The following is a 14116-nucleotide window of genomic DNA, read 5'->3' as shown; positions in this document are numbered from 1 at the left end:
TATTTATTTCCTTTGCAACAAAGAAGCCCCTGTCTCTTCTGTCTTCCAAGACTCCCAGACATCTCCTTCTGAGATGTAGACATCTGTGCACCTTGGGAACACTCTCTTGCTCTGCATCAACCTTAGAAGTCATGAATACACATGTACTTCTAACCTTCTCACTTGGGGAAACTTCTAGTGCACATGGGAAACACAAACTGTTCTGCACACATGTCATGTGGCTAGTTAAGAACAAGACAGCGTAAAGGAAGCACTAGGAATGGGTGAAGAGATTCCCAGTGATGGTGGCCAACAAATCTGCGTGTTGACTTAAACCATCAAACCAATCTGTCAAGGGAGAACAAATAAAAGCAAAAGATGAAAGAGAGCAGCCATATCATAATATAACATTAATGCCTGAGCTTCTTGCTTTTGCTTGATTTAGATCAGCCCAATGCATTTTCTCCAGCCTTTTTTTGGTTGTTATCACAGACACGAGAGAAAAAAAATCATCTATCTATCTATCTATCTATCTATCTATCTATCTATCTATCTATCTATCTATCCATCTTGCAGACTACAGCAGAATAACATCTTCTTGGGCCACAGGATACCATGCTTCTTTGAAGGCCAGATGATCTGTACCTGTGTCTAGGTAACCACTATTAAAACAAATGGAATGTGTGAACCATCTGTTCACTGGACCATCTGTAGGACTCATTTACACATTGAGTTTGACGAGTACACTCAGCTTTTAAAAACAGCTGAAGTCCCAGACTTAAAGAGCTTAGAAATGAGTGCTGGAACCCACACCTTATAATTAAATATACTCTATTAACCCAAGAAAACCCTCAAATTTTTCAATCTTCACTGCCCCCTAGTGAGACTCTTCAGGAATGTATTTATACAGGAAAAAGGGTCATAAATATTGTCAGTAGGGACTTCTCTGCAGAATATCTGCTTACTTTGGAAAGAGAAGAACTAGAATCATATTCAACAGTCACAATCCCAGGTCCTCCACACAAGGCACAATACCTGTTCATAAGCACAGCTGGGAAATCAAAGATTTATTTTGGTACTATGTAGGCAAGAATGCACGGAGAGAGTAAAAAAAAAAAATTCTGAGGAAATGAAGATACTGTGGAAATGGCAAGGTCATTAAAAGATTTTTCTAGTGCTTTTCAATTTAATTTTACATGATTTTTTTTTTTACAGTGCAACAATACTTGAGAAGTAAAAGGAACCAGAAAGCCAACCACGTGGCTCTCATGATATGAACCTTTCTTAGATATAAAGGCACACCATGTGTATTACCTGAGTTGTCCTTTGAGTCTGATTCAGAGTCAGAGGTCTCTGAGGATTCTGAGGTTTTCTCTGGCAGATGAGGAAGTTGTGCAATATCCATTGGAGTGTCCTTGTACTCTGGGTTACTGAAGAGGAGACAGCAAATATAAACACAAATGGATGATTTGCAGTTTCATGATTTTTCCCTCTTTTCATATCAAAGTTCAGGAAAAAAGAACATAAATAGGAAGAACAGCACAGTAGACACAGAAACATATATTTTTGGCTCCTCAGAGCTTCGCAGCAGGAATTTTATGAAGGTTTATTTTAATACTGCTGTCAAATACTTATATTGACCAGGTACTAAGCCTCATTTGATTCTAGTGAAGTTTCAGAGCTATCAAAGCATTCTTCCTGAAGTGGGACATCGTGGCTTGTGTGATATCTAGCAGTAAAGTTACACTGTGTAATCATCCAACAACAAAATATCTCAATTTCGATCCCATTACTGTGCCTGGTAGGACAGAGAGGGTGTTTTAACTTTTCCAATCTGTTTCTCTCCCACTGTAATGTCTATTAGACTGTACTGTGTAACAGTATTCTCTATCGACCTTGCCAGAGCCTTTTCAATACCTGCTTTTCTCAACATTCCAGTTTTCCACACTTTAATCAAGCAGACCATACATAAAGTTATTAAGAAGGTGCTCAGTTAGGACTAGAGAAAGCGACCACTGCTCCAAAGAATCTGGCTAAAAATTAGATTAAAAAGGTTTAATATTTTTAAACACTGCACACTGCATCCACATTGTCAAGAAACCAAAAGCAACCACTCTAACTATATGACAGATGCACATGTGCATGTTAAGATGCGTATGCTAGGGATAAAGAACTGTCAACACACCCATTATAATCATATCTTCATCTGCTCATGTGGTGCTCACCTGTGACTTGTTAGCAGTGAACATGACTGCAATCTAAAAAAGCTACATTACCAGAGAAACAGAAAAAAATAATCCTCCAACCCTGTGCTTTTTCTTGGTTTGTACATTTTAAAATGTGTTCCTTTCCTAAATCCATGCAAAGGCAGGGGAACAGACACAGCTAGGCATAAGTGTCATAAGAATATTAAAAGTAACAAAGTCTTCAATAATTTTTGAATAGGTGAGCATTTCCATGCAGTTCAAATTCCAGTCTGGTGATAAAGCAGAAAATCCGCAGTCCTACACAGACAGCGCTGGGTGCGCCTGACACAGTATCACAGTGAGAGTGTGTCCCTGTTCAGCCTATTGGAGTATACTGTGAAAATTCACAGAGTTCACATTGAAATGACATCTTTTGATTATCATCTTTATGGTTTTGTCCTGACAAAGTGACTTTATTCTGTTGCCCCAGGGCAGTCCCCAAATTTGCCCCCTCCAAGCAAAAGATGTTTGAGGGCTTTCACACTGTGAATAACAAGTTGTTAAGACAAGAACAGCATTAATCCTCCCTGTCACTATAATTAGTCTATCCTTTTAGAGACAGCTGAATCATACTTTCTAATGCATGAAAATGTATACAGACCAGTACTCCTGCTAAGAGTAGACCTAATTATGCCTTGATCTGTCATTAAAACATTATTTGGACATTTGGATCTTTTGTCGAATCCAGTACAAGGAGAAATCTAAATTAAAAATACAAATTCACTGAAGATGTTAATCTTTTTCTAACAGACTGGTAATGGAAAACAGCAGAAAAATCAGGTTCTGGGAGAACACCTGGGGAAGACTGCTATCTGTTTTTGTTAGGTATATTCTGCTTGTAGAGAAAATTATTTTGTGGGATGTTTGTAGACTAAGTTCACCTATTGTCTGGAAAGTGGCAAAGGGGACAAAGGCAACTGTTCATAACTCTTATGGATCATTTTTACAGCTTAAAGCTGGAAATATGAGAACACTTCTGGACATTTTGAAGCCCTGTTAAGGACTGGGGCAGAGAAGCTGTACTTCCAGTTCAGAACTGTGAGCCTTAAGCTGACCCTTGAAATGTTGCATTCTGCCTCACACTTGCAAAAAAGAGACAAAAAAGTATTAGGATAAGGATATACTCAGAAAAGTCTGTGCTAAATTGTGTCAGGCCAGAAACACAAGCCCCAGTGAAAACTCCACTGCTGTGGAAGGCTTCCCACAGTACTCCTTCAATGCTCTCCTGCCAGGGGTTGCTTCTGTCTCTTCCCCAAAAGGGGAATCAAAAGCATTTCAACATGCAAGTTTAGGCAGGCACAGTCTCTTCAGTGCCTGCTGGACTTGGCATAATAAGTCACAGTCTAACCCCTAGACATCACTTTGAACTCTCATGGCATCAAAGGGAATGTAACAAACCATGACAAGTAACTTAAAAGGAGAACAGGCCAGAAAATGACAATTGCATTTCATGACTATCTCAAGGTTTCAAATTTTATTTGTTTGTTTTTTTTCTGCTCTGGAATGAAACAGAAAATCTCCCAATCTTATTGAACATTGTCACAAAACAGAATGTGTTGAAAGGTACTTTCAGATGAGAAAGGTCAAGTTTATAATTCACTGTCCTTCAGTTACAGTTTGTTTTCCCTTGAGCTCAGAAACTAGTCCTTTTAAAATACTTTGGTAAAACAGAATTTCTCAGGGAAAGGCCTTTCATTCAAGACATTTCTACTATTTCTGTTTAAAATAGTTCTAATAGTTTAAAATAGTTTTAAATGCTACTTCTATTTTTAAACCCTATTTTGCATTTTTTAGTGTGAATATTATCTGATGGTTACAGGAACAACAAGGCTTTTTCTCTTGAGAAAGTTACTCTTTCTGGAGTGAACTGCCAAACGCCTTTTAGAGAGACCTTTTTTTAGCATACCAGAAGTTTGTTTCCACGCATTTTTGATATTCAAATAAACCAGTGCCAAACACTTCACACTAGATTTTATAACATAACACCTGAAACTTGGTGCAGATAACTTTTATCTTTGAGCTCAGGTTGAGTAGATTTCAGGGCAGTGAGGCACACAATAAAATGGTGGACCGTTTATTTCAAAACTAAGGCAGTATAATTCAAGAATATTCCAGTGTACTGAGATATGACAGATGCCTCCATAACTCTCATGAAATACCACTGCTTTTGAGGTGGACTACATGAAAAGTTCTTACCTTTCTCTAATAGGCTGTTGTTTTCTCCCTAAAACTTTCTTCAACAGAGGCAAGTCATAGGGACAGCAGTTCAAGCGAGAGAAGTGACTAGAAGACCTACCTAAGAAGGTAATTGACCCAGATGATATTCTTCTCACTTGAGTTCTTGGCATTGACAGCTATGGTTGCACTAGACTGTATCCAGATATAACCTCCGTTCTTCTGCATCCAGCGGTAATACTTTGTTACACATTGACCCTTATTCAGCACTGGCAAGAAAATACAAACAAACCATAAGCAAGATATAGTGCATGGTAGGGTAGAACTGAGTGGTAAAATGAGCTTCATTTTACAAAATGCCACAAGTATAAGCACAAGATACTTGGCTTCCTTTAGGTTTAATGCCAGAGAGACGAGAAACAGGATCTGAAGTTCAATATAACTAGCTATATGTTTGCACAAGTTTTTAAAGTATAATTTCACCTGCTTTGGGAAACTCCAGTGGAAGAAGAAAAGTAAAAAACCTACAAATCTCTATAGTTCACAAAATACTTATTGCTGTGTGGACATTTCCAATGCATTCAATGTCAAACTGTAAAAAAAGAAAAGGAAAAAAAAGAGGCAAATTTATATGTGATTTATTCATAGCTCCTAGGTAGACCTCTTTGAGATTCTGGATATTTGAAAGGTTTGGGAAGATACTCTACCCCTGCTGCTTTGATCATTTCTCCTTATTGCAGGCGATATCAACCACTGAACTTATACATCTGTTTCTTTGATCTTGTCAAACAGAATTTACAGTTCTCAGATGAACCAAATCTCCACTGGTCAGTGGGGGAAAAGTCTTTGGAGAATTTACTTTCTACCAGAGCAAAGTAAATCCACCAACAGACTGAGAAAGAGGCCTAAGGGAGGCACAGAATGGCTTGGTTAGAGCCAAAGAGTGACAGCTCTCTCCAATGTTTGAAATATGCTAAGAAACAGAGAAAGAAATAAAAGCAATCAGTAATGTGAAACGGTGCTATTAAATGCTCCCAGCAAGAAGGTTTAAAATACAGATGTTTAAAGTAATACTTCAGCCAAAATATTGCCAAGTTGAAAAGAATTTGGTTTGTATCTGATTTTTCAGTGTCAGGGGAAGGGGATGAAATGCAAATCTTTCAGTGGAAGGGGGCAGCAGGGTTTTATAAAAATCCTAAACTACATAAAATCTAAGTACTGTTGTTATTGGAGCCCTTTCTCTTCCCTGCACTTCTCGCTACTCTCACAAAACTTTGTGCACTAGAGGGCAGTGTGCATTCACATACACCTTCTGCTTTTGTCATGTCCTTGTCTCCGTCTGCTAAAATGAAAAACCTCTAACTGCTGTAATAAATTTGGCTAAATTAGCTGCTAAATGGTTATCTCAAGTAATATGTATTTGCATTAATCATCTTGCTCTAAACCAGAACAAGCCAGAGTCCTAAAGACGTAGTAAATTCATATTGTCCATTTAATTACGGCTAATAAGTGCTTCATATACAATAGTTTCATGAAGTACATTTTCTTTTTTTTTTTATTCTTTTTTTTTTTTTTTTCTGTAGAGGGAAAAGAAAAAAGTCACTTTGGAAAAGAATAAGTATTTAAGGCAGTTAAAGTTCCTACCATAAATGTGACAAATGACACTTTGGAGCTTTCAAGTTAACCAAATGTCTATACCCCTAATTATACATATGAATGTATCTATATCTAAATCCATGTACAGCAGATAACTACAGAAAAATATAGGCAGCCAAAAACAAAGGCAGCCATACAAACGGTGATGTTTTCTTACCTTGGAGGAATCCTCCAATCCCCACTGCAATTTTTCAACTACTAAATAAAAAAATGCAAGTAAATAGTGCAATGTAAAGTGAATGTTAGGTTCAGCTCTTATATAAGCAAATATTTGTAATCTGGATCGTGTTGTTTTGCAGCAACCTGCAGTGAACTAGGTTTGTGTCTAGCAGATATCCATCTTTTGCTAAATTTTTACTTTTATATTCCAAACTTTAAATATTCTACTGCGATAATTCATTGGCTTCAAGACCTCATTATACAGCAGAATAAAGATAAAAAAGAACAACTGCCTACCCAGCATTTCTGTCAAACCACTTTAGAAAACAATCTCACATAAATTAGTCCAACTTTATCAGTTATGAAGAATACGGGAAGTATTGCTGTAAATTTTGATTATGGTAGACATTTCCATTTCAATAAAATAGGACATTCAAAATACTCTGCTTACAGCTGAGTGCAAAATTGATACACACACAAATGTGGAGTGATGTTTTCTGTTTTCTGGAATCCCGACCATCCAGAGTTGTGTGCAGAAACTAGTAAAATCTATCTGTACTTGTATCTACTAAATATACAGTTGTTTTTGTTGGAACAGTTTTATCTGGGGAGTTTAAGATGCTATACAAATGCCAAAGGACAACTGCCCACCTACACATTTGAAAGTCAAGGTACCAGGCGAGTCACTAGCCAGTGACCGAAGAGCACACTGCAGTTCTGCATAGTGATAGCTATAAGGACTCAGAATCTCCAGCTCTTTCGGTCATCCTAGACAAGTCCTTCAACCTTCAATACCTTCTATATTGGTTGTTGCACCACTGGAAAAGTCTGTCATGACCTGAAACGAGCTCTCATTTCAGAACTACGGAAAAGAGAAGGTGCTTGCTTTTTTAAGACTGAGAATTCAGTGCATCAGAGCTATATACAAACCATCTACACTTAGAATCTGGGCTCCCAAATTACTGTACATCCAAATAATGTAGGAAATACTGTATTAAAAATGAGCTGTACATGAAGTTAATCTACCTGCAAATTCCCATTCTCTCTTTGGCCAGCTCAGATATATTACCAGATACACAGGATTTTCCTTCCTGCATCTGTCTAAAACACATTTCATATAAGATATTTGTGGACCAAGCTCTGAAGGAGGTCCCATAATTTAATATAAAAATTCTCTCTGTAAAGAGATTCTCTGGCAGGCCAGCTGTGCTGTGCTGCTAAATCTGGTTCTTATGTCCTTTGAGAGTGTACGAGGCACCCCTAAGTCAGTTCTGAAAGCTCATAGTATACCTTGGGAAGAAATTTCTCAATGTGATGAAAGAAAAAAACGAAGAAAACTATAAATGTTTTCTAATTTACAGTATTTTTTACCTGCTGGCATGACCAAACTGCAACTTAAAATTTAGATGAGAATTTTGAGAAAAAAGGCAATTAGAAGGACAAATCAGGGAGAAAAATCTATCTGGTTTGATAACTTAAAGGTGTTACTAAATAAAGCCAAGCTTCATTTTGAGGATCTTCAGTTTGCAGATACAGATAATCCATTAATAAAGCTACTGATTTTGAGAAGAAATGAAAAAGAAATCATTAGGCTACCCTAAGATTTGCTTGTGAAGTTATGTTTTGTAACTAGCAACAGACCACACATTTCAGTTTGGCATAAAGTTCTGAAAACGTAGTGCCTTGTAGATCACATCCTGAATATATTCAGACAAATCCTTCACTGAGCAATGCAAATAATTTTATATTCCTATTTGTATTATACATGGAGTACCCAGTCTGGCAGACAATGCAGTACTGGGAAAAGTGAGACTTCTGACCACATTGTTGGGATGGGTCATGTGATTGAATTTACATGGGATTATGCAGGACTGGGTTATATAATTTTATATATGTATGTCTCTCTCTCTCTCTCTCTCTCTCTCTCTCTCTCTCCCTCCCTACCTATCTATCTAAACTCGTTAATCAAAGGGACTAACTGGGTGTTAGTGTTTTAAAACTGATGACCTTTACATTAACTGCACAGATATATTCCCTAAAAGGGTGGATGCTAAACTTGGCTAAAATTTGCTGAAGTGTTACCTAGTTACTCAGTTTGAGTTCAGTGGTTAGCATGCAAGAAGTACACAGTATGTCGTACTAAGAACTAAAAAAAAAAATCTCACTTATTTCTCAAAGTATATATTGCTGTGTACACAGTTCCCAACAGAGGGATTTCAGTTTTCCTTGGTAGCTTTGCGCACAGCAATAATCTTGTAGCAGTGGAATGAAGGAGGGGGGAAAAGAAGAAACAGTCAGTGTTTTTTGCAGGAACCTATTTCTGTTAAAAAATCAAAATAAATCAGTACAAGTTTGTCTTCAGAAATATGGTTACAAAAAGAAAAAGAACATAGTTTCTTCCTGTAAGGCTGTTCTGAGAAATCAAAGCCAAAGCTTCTAAATAGTGAGTTGTGTTTTAAAAGAAGGAAGTAGCTTAATTCAGTTTGAAGAGGAGATGAAGAAATTGTGTATCAAAAGCAGTCTTTTAGCAAAGTCTCTTACAAAAGGACATTTTACTAGTGTGCATATGCATTTAAAAGCTACACTATATTGCGTATTCAGGTAAGTATTGAGTAAATAGGAAATGATGAGATCATCTTACATATTCACACAGCTTCACAAAGAGGCTCTTTATAATTGGTGAAAATATTGAGGTTACATCTGCTGTGCTATTCACTCTTCTCCTTGAAATACCTTTATCAATGACTGGATGGTATTGATACTGAATTTCTTTCCTGACAAACTTATAAGAATATTTTTAATTTACTGCGTGTGGATGAAAATGCCATACTTAATACCACAGTCAGATACTTAGCTGCAGCCACAAGTACTCTTTCTACATTCACAAAACTGGCAGATGAAACATGAAAAGGAATACTGACTCTTTAATCTCCACTTCTCCACCTAAGGCCCAAGGCAAGCTGACAGGGTAACTTCGTTCTGGAAACAGAGGGATTTTTATTTTTTTAGTTCTGGATTACTTTTTCTTCTGCTTTTGAAAACTGTGGGCTATAGGGGAATGAACCTGGCATAGACTTAAAACAAGAACAAGTTTCTTTATCTGAAAAGTTACAGTCCTTGATGCTTACAGGAAGGTCATTTTCAAAACCCTCAGGAAAATAGCATCACAGTCAGAAAGAGTGCATTAAGTGCCTTATTTGCTTGTAACAGAGACAGTTTTCCATTTATAATGGCTCCAAGGATCAAGTGAGTCTTTGATGTTGTAAGGACTTTTCTATAGATTTTGCAATTAGTGAGATAGAGGTTTTAAATAGTAGGTATCCACAAATTGGATTTTAGTAATGAAAAATATTTAGCAATGTTAAATGATGCTTGTTACTTAAACAGAATTAGGAGCTAGATGATATGAGACTTGTAGACATTTGGTGAGCAATTGTGTTCCATCTATATAATTCTCCACAAACACTTTGATTTCAGATCTGCTACTCAGGATGGGGTGAGGAGGTGGGGATATAAGCCAGGACAGTGTGCAAATGCACTTTCTACCCACTGGGCCAAAAGTATGGCCTTCACAGCAGATTACTTGGTCAAGAATATCATCTTTGCATCACAAGTCCCCGGGGCTCATACTTCTCCACCTCTCCTCACTGCATGTGCTTGCTTACCAGCCCTGTGTGACTTACTGTATCTCCTTTATAGGAAAATAGAAAGATAGTAACTGCTTAGAAAAAAATACTAGTTCTGTGAGGCTTTAGAAAGCTGCATTTTACTCACAGTGTATGACAGGAGAAAGACCTGAGTAATGGACAGAGAATATCTTTTATTTAGGAGAGGGTAGAATGCAGTCTATTGTGTCAATACCACTGCCTGAGATTTGGCTGCTGCTGTGATATGAATATCAGACAGTAATAATTGCTGGTTTATAAACATAAATTAATCTTTTCCTAAGTCAAGGAGGAAATAGCAGATCAGGTTCATGAAAGAAAACTGTACCTTACTGATATTCAAACTCCCACATAACTTCTTCATTCACTTGGGATAATTCTTTTAAGCATATACAGTCACTCTAAAAATGCCTAGTATGGCAAATGATTCATTGTTTACTTCTGCAGTATGAAATACTGTTTAATCTTCCAGTATAGGAATGTTACATACATAAATACCTGCTAAATTAGACAAAATTAAGTCTCAAAAACCCTGCAGAAGAAAATGAGGAGCCTCAATCAAGCATTTTGAAAAAACTGAAACCTTAAGAATCTTTGAAAAACAAGAAATATCTTTCCTGCCTCACTTTACAGAAAAGCAAATGTTAAAAGTGGCCTGAGTCAAACTGTTAAAACATGTGCATTCACATTAGGATTGAAGTTTGTAACTTGCCAAGTGAGGAAAGTGAGGAAAGCCTTGCATGCTGCATGTCTAGCTAGGGAAGATAACCAAGTGAATTGTGAAAATAGTTTGGAAAAACATCTGTGGATTTTGTGACCTATCCTAATCCCTGGACATTGATACTCCAGCACTCTGAAATTTCCTAGCTTCTGCTAGATGTTCTACAATGATTTGATTACAAATTATGTCAGATAAAGATCAGGAAGATTTTTTTTTTAAAATCAATACTATGTTACCAGTTTATATGACATCAGTCCACAGCCACAATGCAAATTTATTAAAACCCAGCAAAACCACACAAAAAAGTATTTCCCACCACTAATGAAAAATAATCATCTCCTACTTGAACAACAGAGACTCTTTTATTCCCCTCTTCTTTCACTATGGTTATAACATACCATTTGCCCATGGCCCATCATTTAAAATGACAATTTTATAATTATATGTAACCATCCTACCATTATAGGTAGGATGTTTATTTCAAAACATTATGTAGGTATTGATCAAATGTAATGGCAGAATTATAATATATAATTTGATGTATCACTAGATGCATTATGCAATGGAAGCTTATGGCATGCATATGAGAAAACTTTTCAGTTGTTTCTATAGATGAAGTTGATGCAAATAAACTAACTATATAAGACAATTTTATGATGAAAAATGAACAGTAGATTTTTCTATCTAGGATTTTCTAGGTTTTCTTCTTTCTTTCTAAACTTTTTCTTTCCCTCATAATTTGTCTCTCTCCCCGTGACTTCAATCCTGCCATAAAGTGATTTCCTTCTGCTAATATTGAAACGGTCATTTAGAACCCCAAGCCCACTTTGAACACCAACTTCAGACAGAACTCCCATTATCATTAATGAACTCTCTGTTCAAACCGTAGGAGAAAATGAAATCCCAGATCCAAGTTATGCCCTTAGCTAGTAAAACTCAACATCAGAGGAGAAATTTGGTCCTGCTTGCTCAAGAAACTTAAGTCTGTCTTCCATCTCTCCACTAACATTACTGTCCGTCATATGACAACCTGTGTAAGATTAATGACTTTAGAATATAACCCTTTCCATGCCAAATGTATCGGCAGACTATACATAACAATATCTCCTACAAATAGGAAAAGAGATGGAAGATTCACAGAAGCACATTGGCAGCAATACTAATTTTATTTTTTAATTACTTAGGCTAAAGATGGTCTTTTTCAAGGTACAGGATCCCTCTGAACATGCTTTCATTTCTGGGGTAAGAGTCCCTCTTTAGGTGCTTGGGCTGAGTGAAATGAGTGATTTCCTCAGCCTAATCTCTAGACCAATCTCACAGCACATGGTGGCGTGGCACAACTGAATGTTCTAACACCCTCTAACCACCACAAAGATTCATTACCATCTCACATCTAGCAGTAAATGACATTAGACATTTTTGAAGCATACTGTCCCTTTATACCAGATGACTTGTAAAAAGTAAAGAAAAGGAAACAAAAGAAATCTTTCCATCTTTCTCCACAAGCCTTAAAAAGATAGTTTAGCATTAACAAAACCTCCCAAAACACAACCTTCTAAAATAAAAACAAAAGAACTGCAGATCTCAGAAGCAATATTTAGCAGTCGGTGGACATTCTGGACAAAGGCTTCAGGTGCTTGGCAGGGCATTTCCCAAAGCCCACTGAGCCAAAAGTGCCACAGCAGCATACTTTATAAGCTATCAGCCATCAAAACCAACCTGGACCCACCACTGGCCGCATGACTTACAGATGGCAAAGCCAAAGGTGATTTATGCAGGTTCTTTCAAAGTGCTGATAAGACTTATTGCCACACTGTCACACATTTGATATATGCTACACAATTTACTAATACTAATTTCATATCCTTCCTGCTTTTAAAACTGTCTCCCTCAAAGACACAGAGTTAACTGTCCAGACCTTTGAAAGAGAAGAAAAAAAGCCCACAGCACAAACGTGTTTCTGAAGCCCTGGAAAGATCTGCAACAGTTTCATCATACCTTCACATGGTGACATTTTAGGATATTTAGGGGCAGCCTACTAAGCTACAAAATCCTTAATCCATCCTTAGATTTTCAATGGAACAACACACTTACTGATTTAGACTACAAGGTGATGGACAATTCTGGTCTCAGTAAACCTGGAGCAAACCTCAGCAATGAAGGTAAAAAGTATGTGACTGAAGTAGTTTTCTCCTTCTTTTTTAAAATGGCATGCATATACATCCAGTAGCAAAAAGTCAGCACAGAACTAGTTTAGTGGATAAACTGAAGATGAAGCTGCTGGAGGCGTATAATAAAATCCTTTATTCCCATGGCTTTGCAATTTAACATGTGCTTCTCCAATGTATCACAAGAATAATACCAAAGTATAGATTCATCTTTGGGGTCAGAAATTTTGAGCACAAAGAGACTTTAAAAAATAAAGAAAATTATTAACGGAGTAACTGGGAAACCAAAAGGTTATGAGCAGAAGCCAGAGCTCAATCTTCACTCTATAACCCTCTACTGCAGTAGCTGTACTTATACAGCTGGTATTACATACACTTTTAAAGCAAAAAATAGGAGAAGAGTGTAGTTGCAAATTTCAACTGACTATGAACTATGGAAGACTTACAATCAAAAGCCTACAAACTGGAAATGTAAGTGTACTAAATCAGTATTGCATTAGATTTAATTTGAAGATGAAATAACATCAGGAATTAAGTTAAAGGGTTATTGATGCAAACTATATCTGAGGCATCTTGCAAAATAACTGTATATATTGCTAAGCTACAGAAGGCAAAATTCTACAATTAGGTTCAGCAGCTAATGATTTAAATAGCTTAAAGATTTGGCTTTGTAGAGTTTTCTGGTTTGTTTACTATCCAAAAGATCTAATGCTTCTGGTAAACTTGTATCTACTTTACATACAGAAAATGTGTCCAAGAGCACAAAACCTGCATGTGAAAAACTGAGGCACAAAATTTCACAAAGATTAGAAATTTATTGGGATTGAAAATGATATCTGAATATTTATACAGATAATTAGAACACCAAATATTACAATAGTAACAACCATCCTCCACAAACAGAAATGTAAGCAATGGTATAAATGCTCATCTTTCAAGGAATGAATCAGCCATGAGTTAATAGCGTATTACAGAGAAAACAAGGGTGCAAGGTGTGCATAATTGCATGCTGCAGAGTGTTTTTCCCCTTCTTTAAAGTACCTTTGGCTTTGGTCCTTTTAGTACCTTTGGCTTTGGTCAGAATGCAGACAAAGAAATAAAGCTAGACAGACCAACATCTTGGATAACCCAAAAAAGCATTTGTGGGAGCAGATACAACATCTGCAGGATTTCAGGGCATGGCTAAAAGACAAGGCATGTACACATGCTTGGATAGGTGCACATCTCTTAAGATTCATTGGGACTGAAAAACGAACACTAGACGTGCTAAAACCAAAGTCCATGATCCTTTTCCTCCTTGTATGAATAAAAAATGTTTTCTTTACATGCTTCCATTTCTTCCAGTTT

The 14116-nt window shown here is 36.8% G+C and overlaps 1 protein-coding gene across 8 annotated transcripts in view; it reads right to left on the bottom strand.

The window, feature by feature from the left end:
• The window catches only part of NPAS3 (neuronal PAS domain protein 3), a 609815-nt gene that overhangs the window by 5749 nt on the left and 589950 nt on the right, over window positions 1-14116 (bottom strand). For all 8 annotated transcript variants that reach the window (XM_064658572.1, XM_064658576.1, XM_064658573.1 and 5 more), the window contains 2 exons: window positions 4522-4669; window positions 1294-1409 (listed from right to left, as the gene is read on the bottom strand). In XM_064658572.1, the coding sequence (XP_064514642.1) occupies window positions 1294-1409; window positions 4522-4669 (264 nt within the window). The remainder of the gene's footprint in view (window positions 1-1293; window positions 1410-4521; window positions 4670-14116) is intronic.

Source organism: Pseudopipra pipra, chromosome 6 (genome assembly GCF_036250125.1).
Source record: "Pseudopipra pipra isolate bDixPip1 chromosome 6, bDixPip1.hap1, whole genome shotgun sequence".
Taxonomy (NCBI): Eukaryota; Metazoa; Chordata; class Aves; order Passeriformes; family Pipridae; genus Pseudopipra; species Pseudopipra pipra.
The sequence above is the reverse complement of the archived record's forward strand: the minus strand, read 5'-3'. Positions and strand labels throughout refer to the sequence as shown.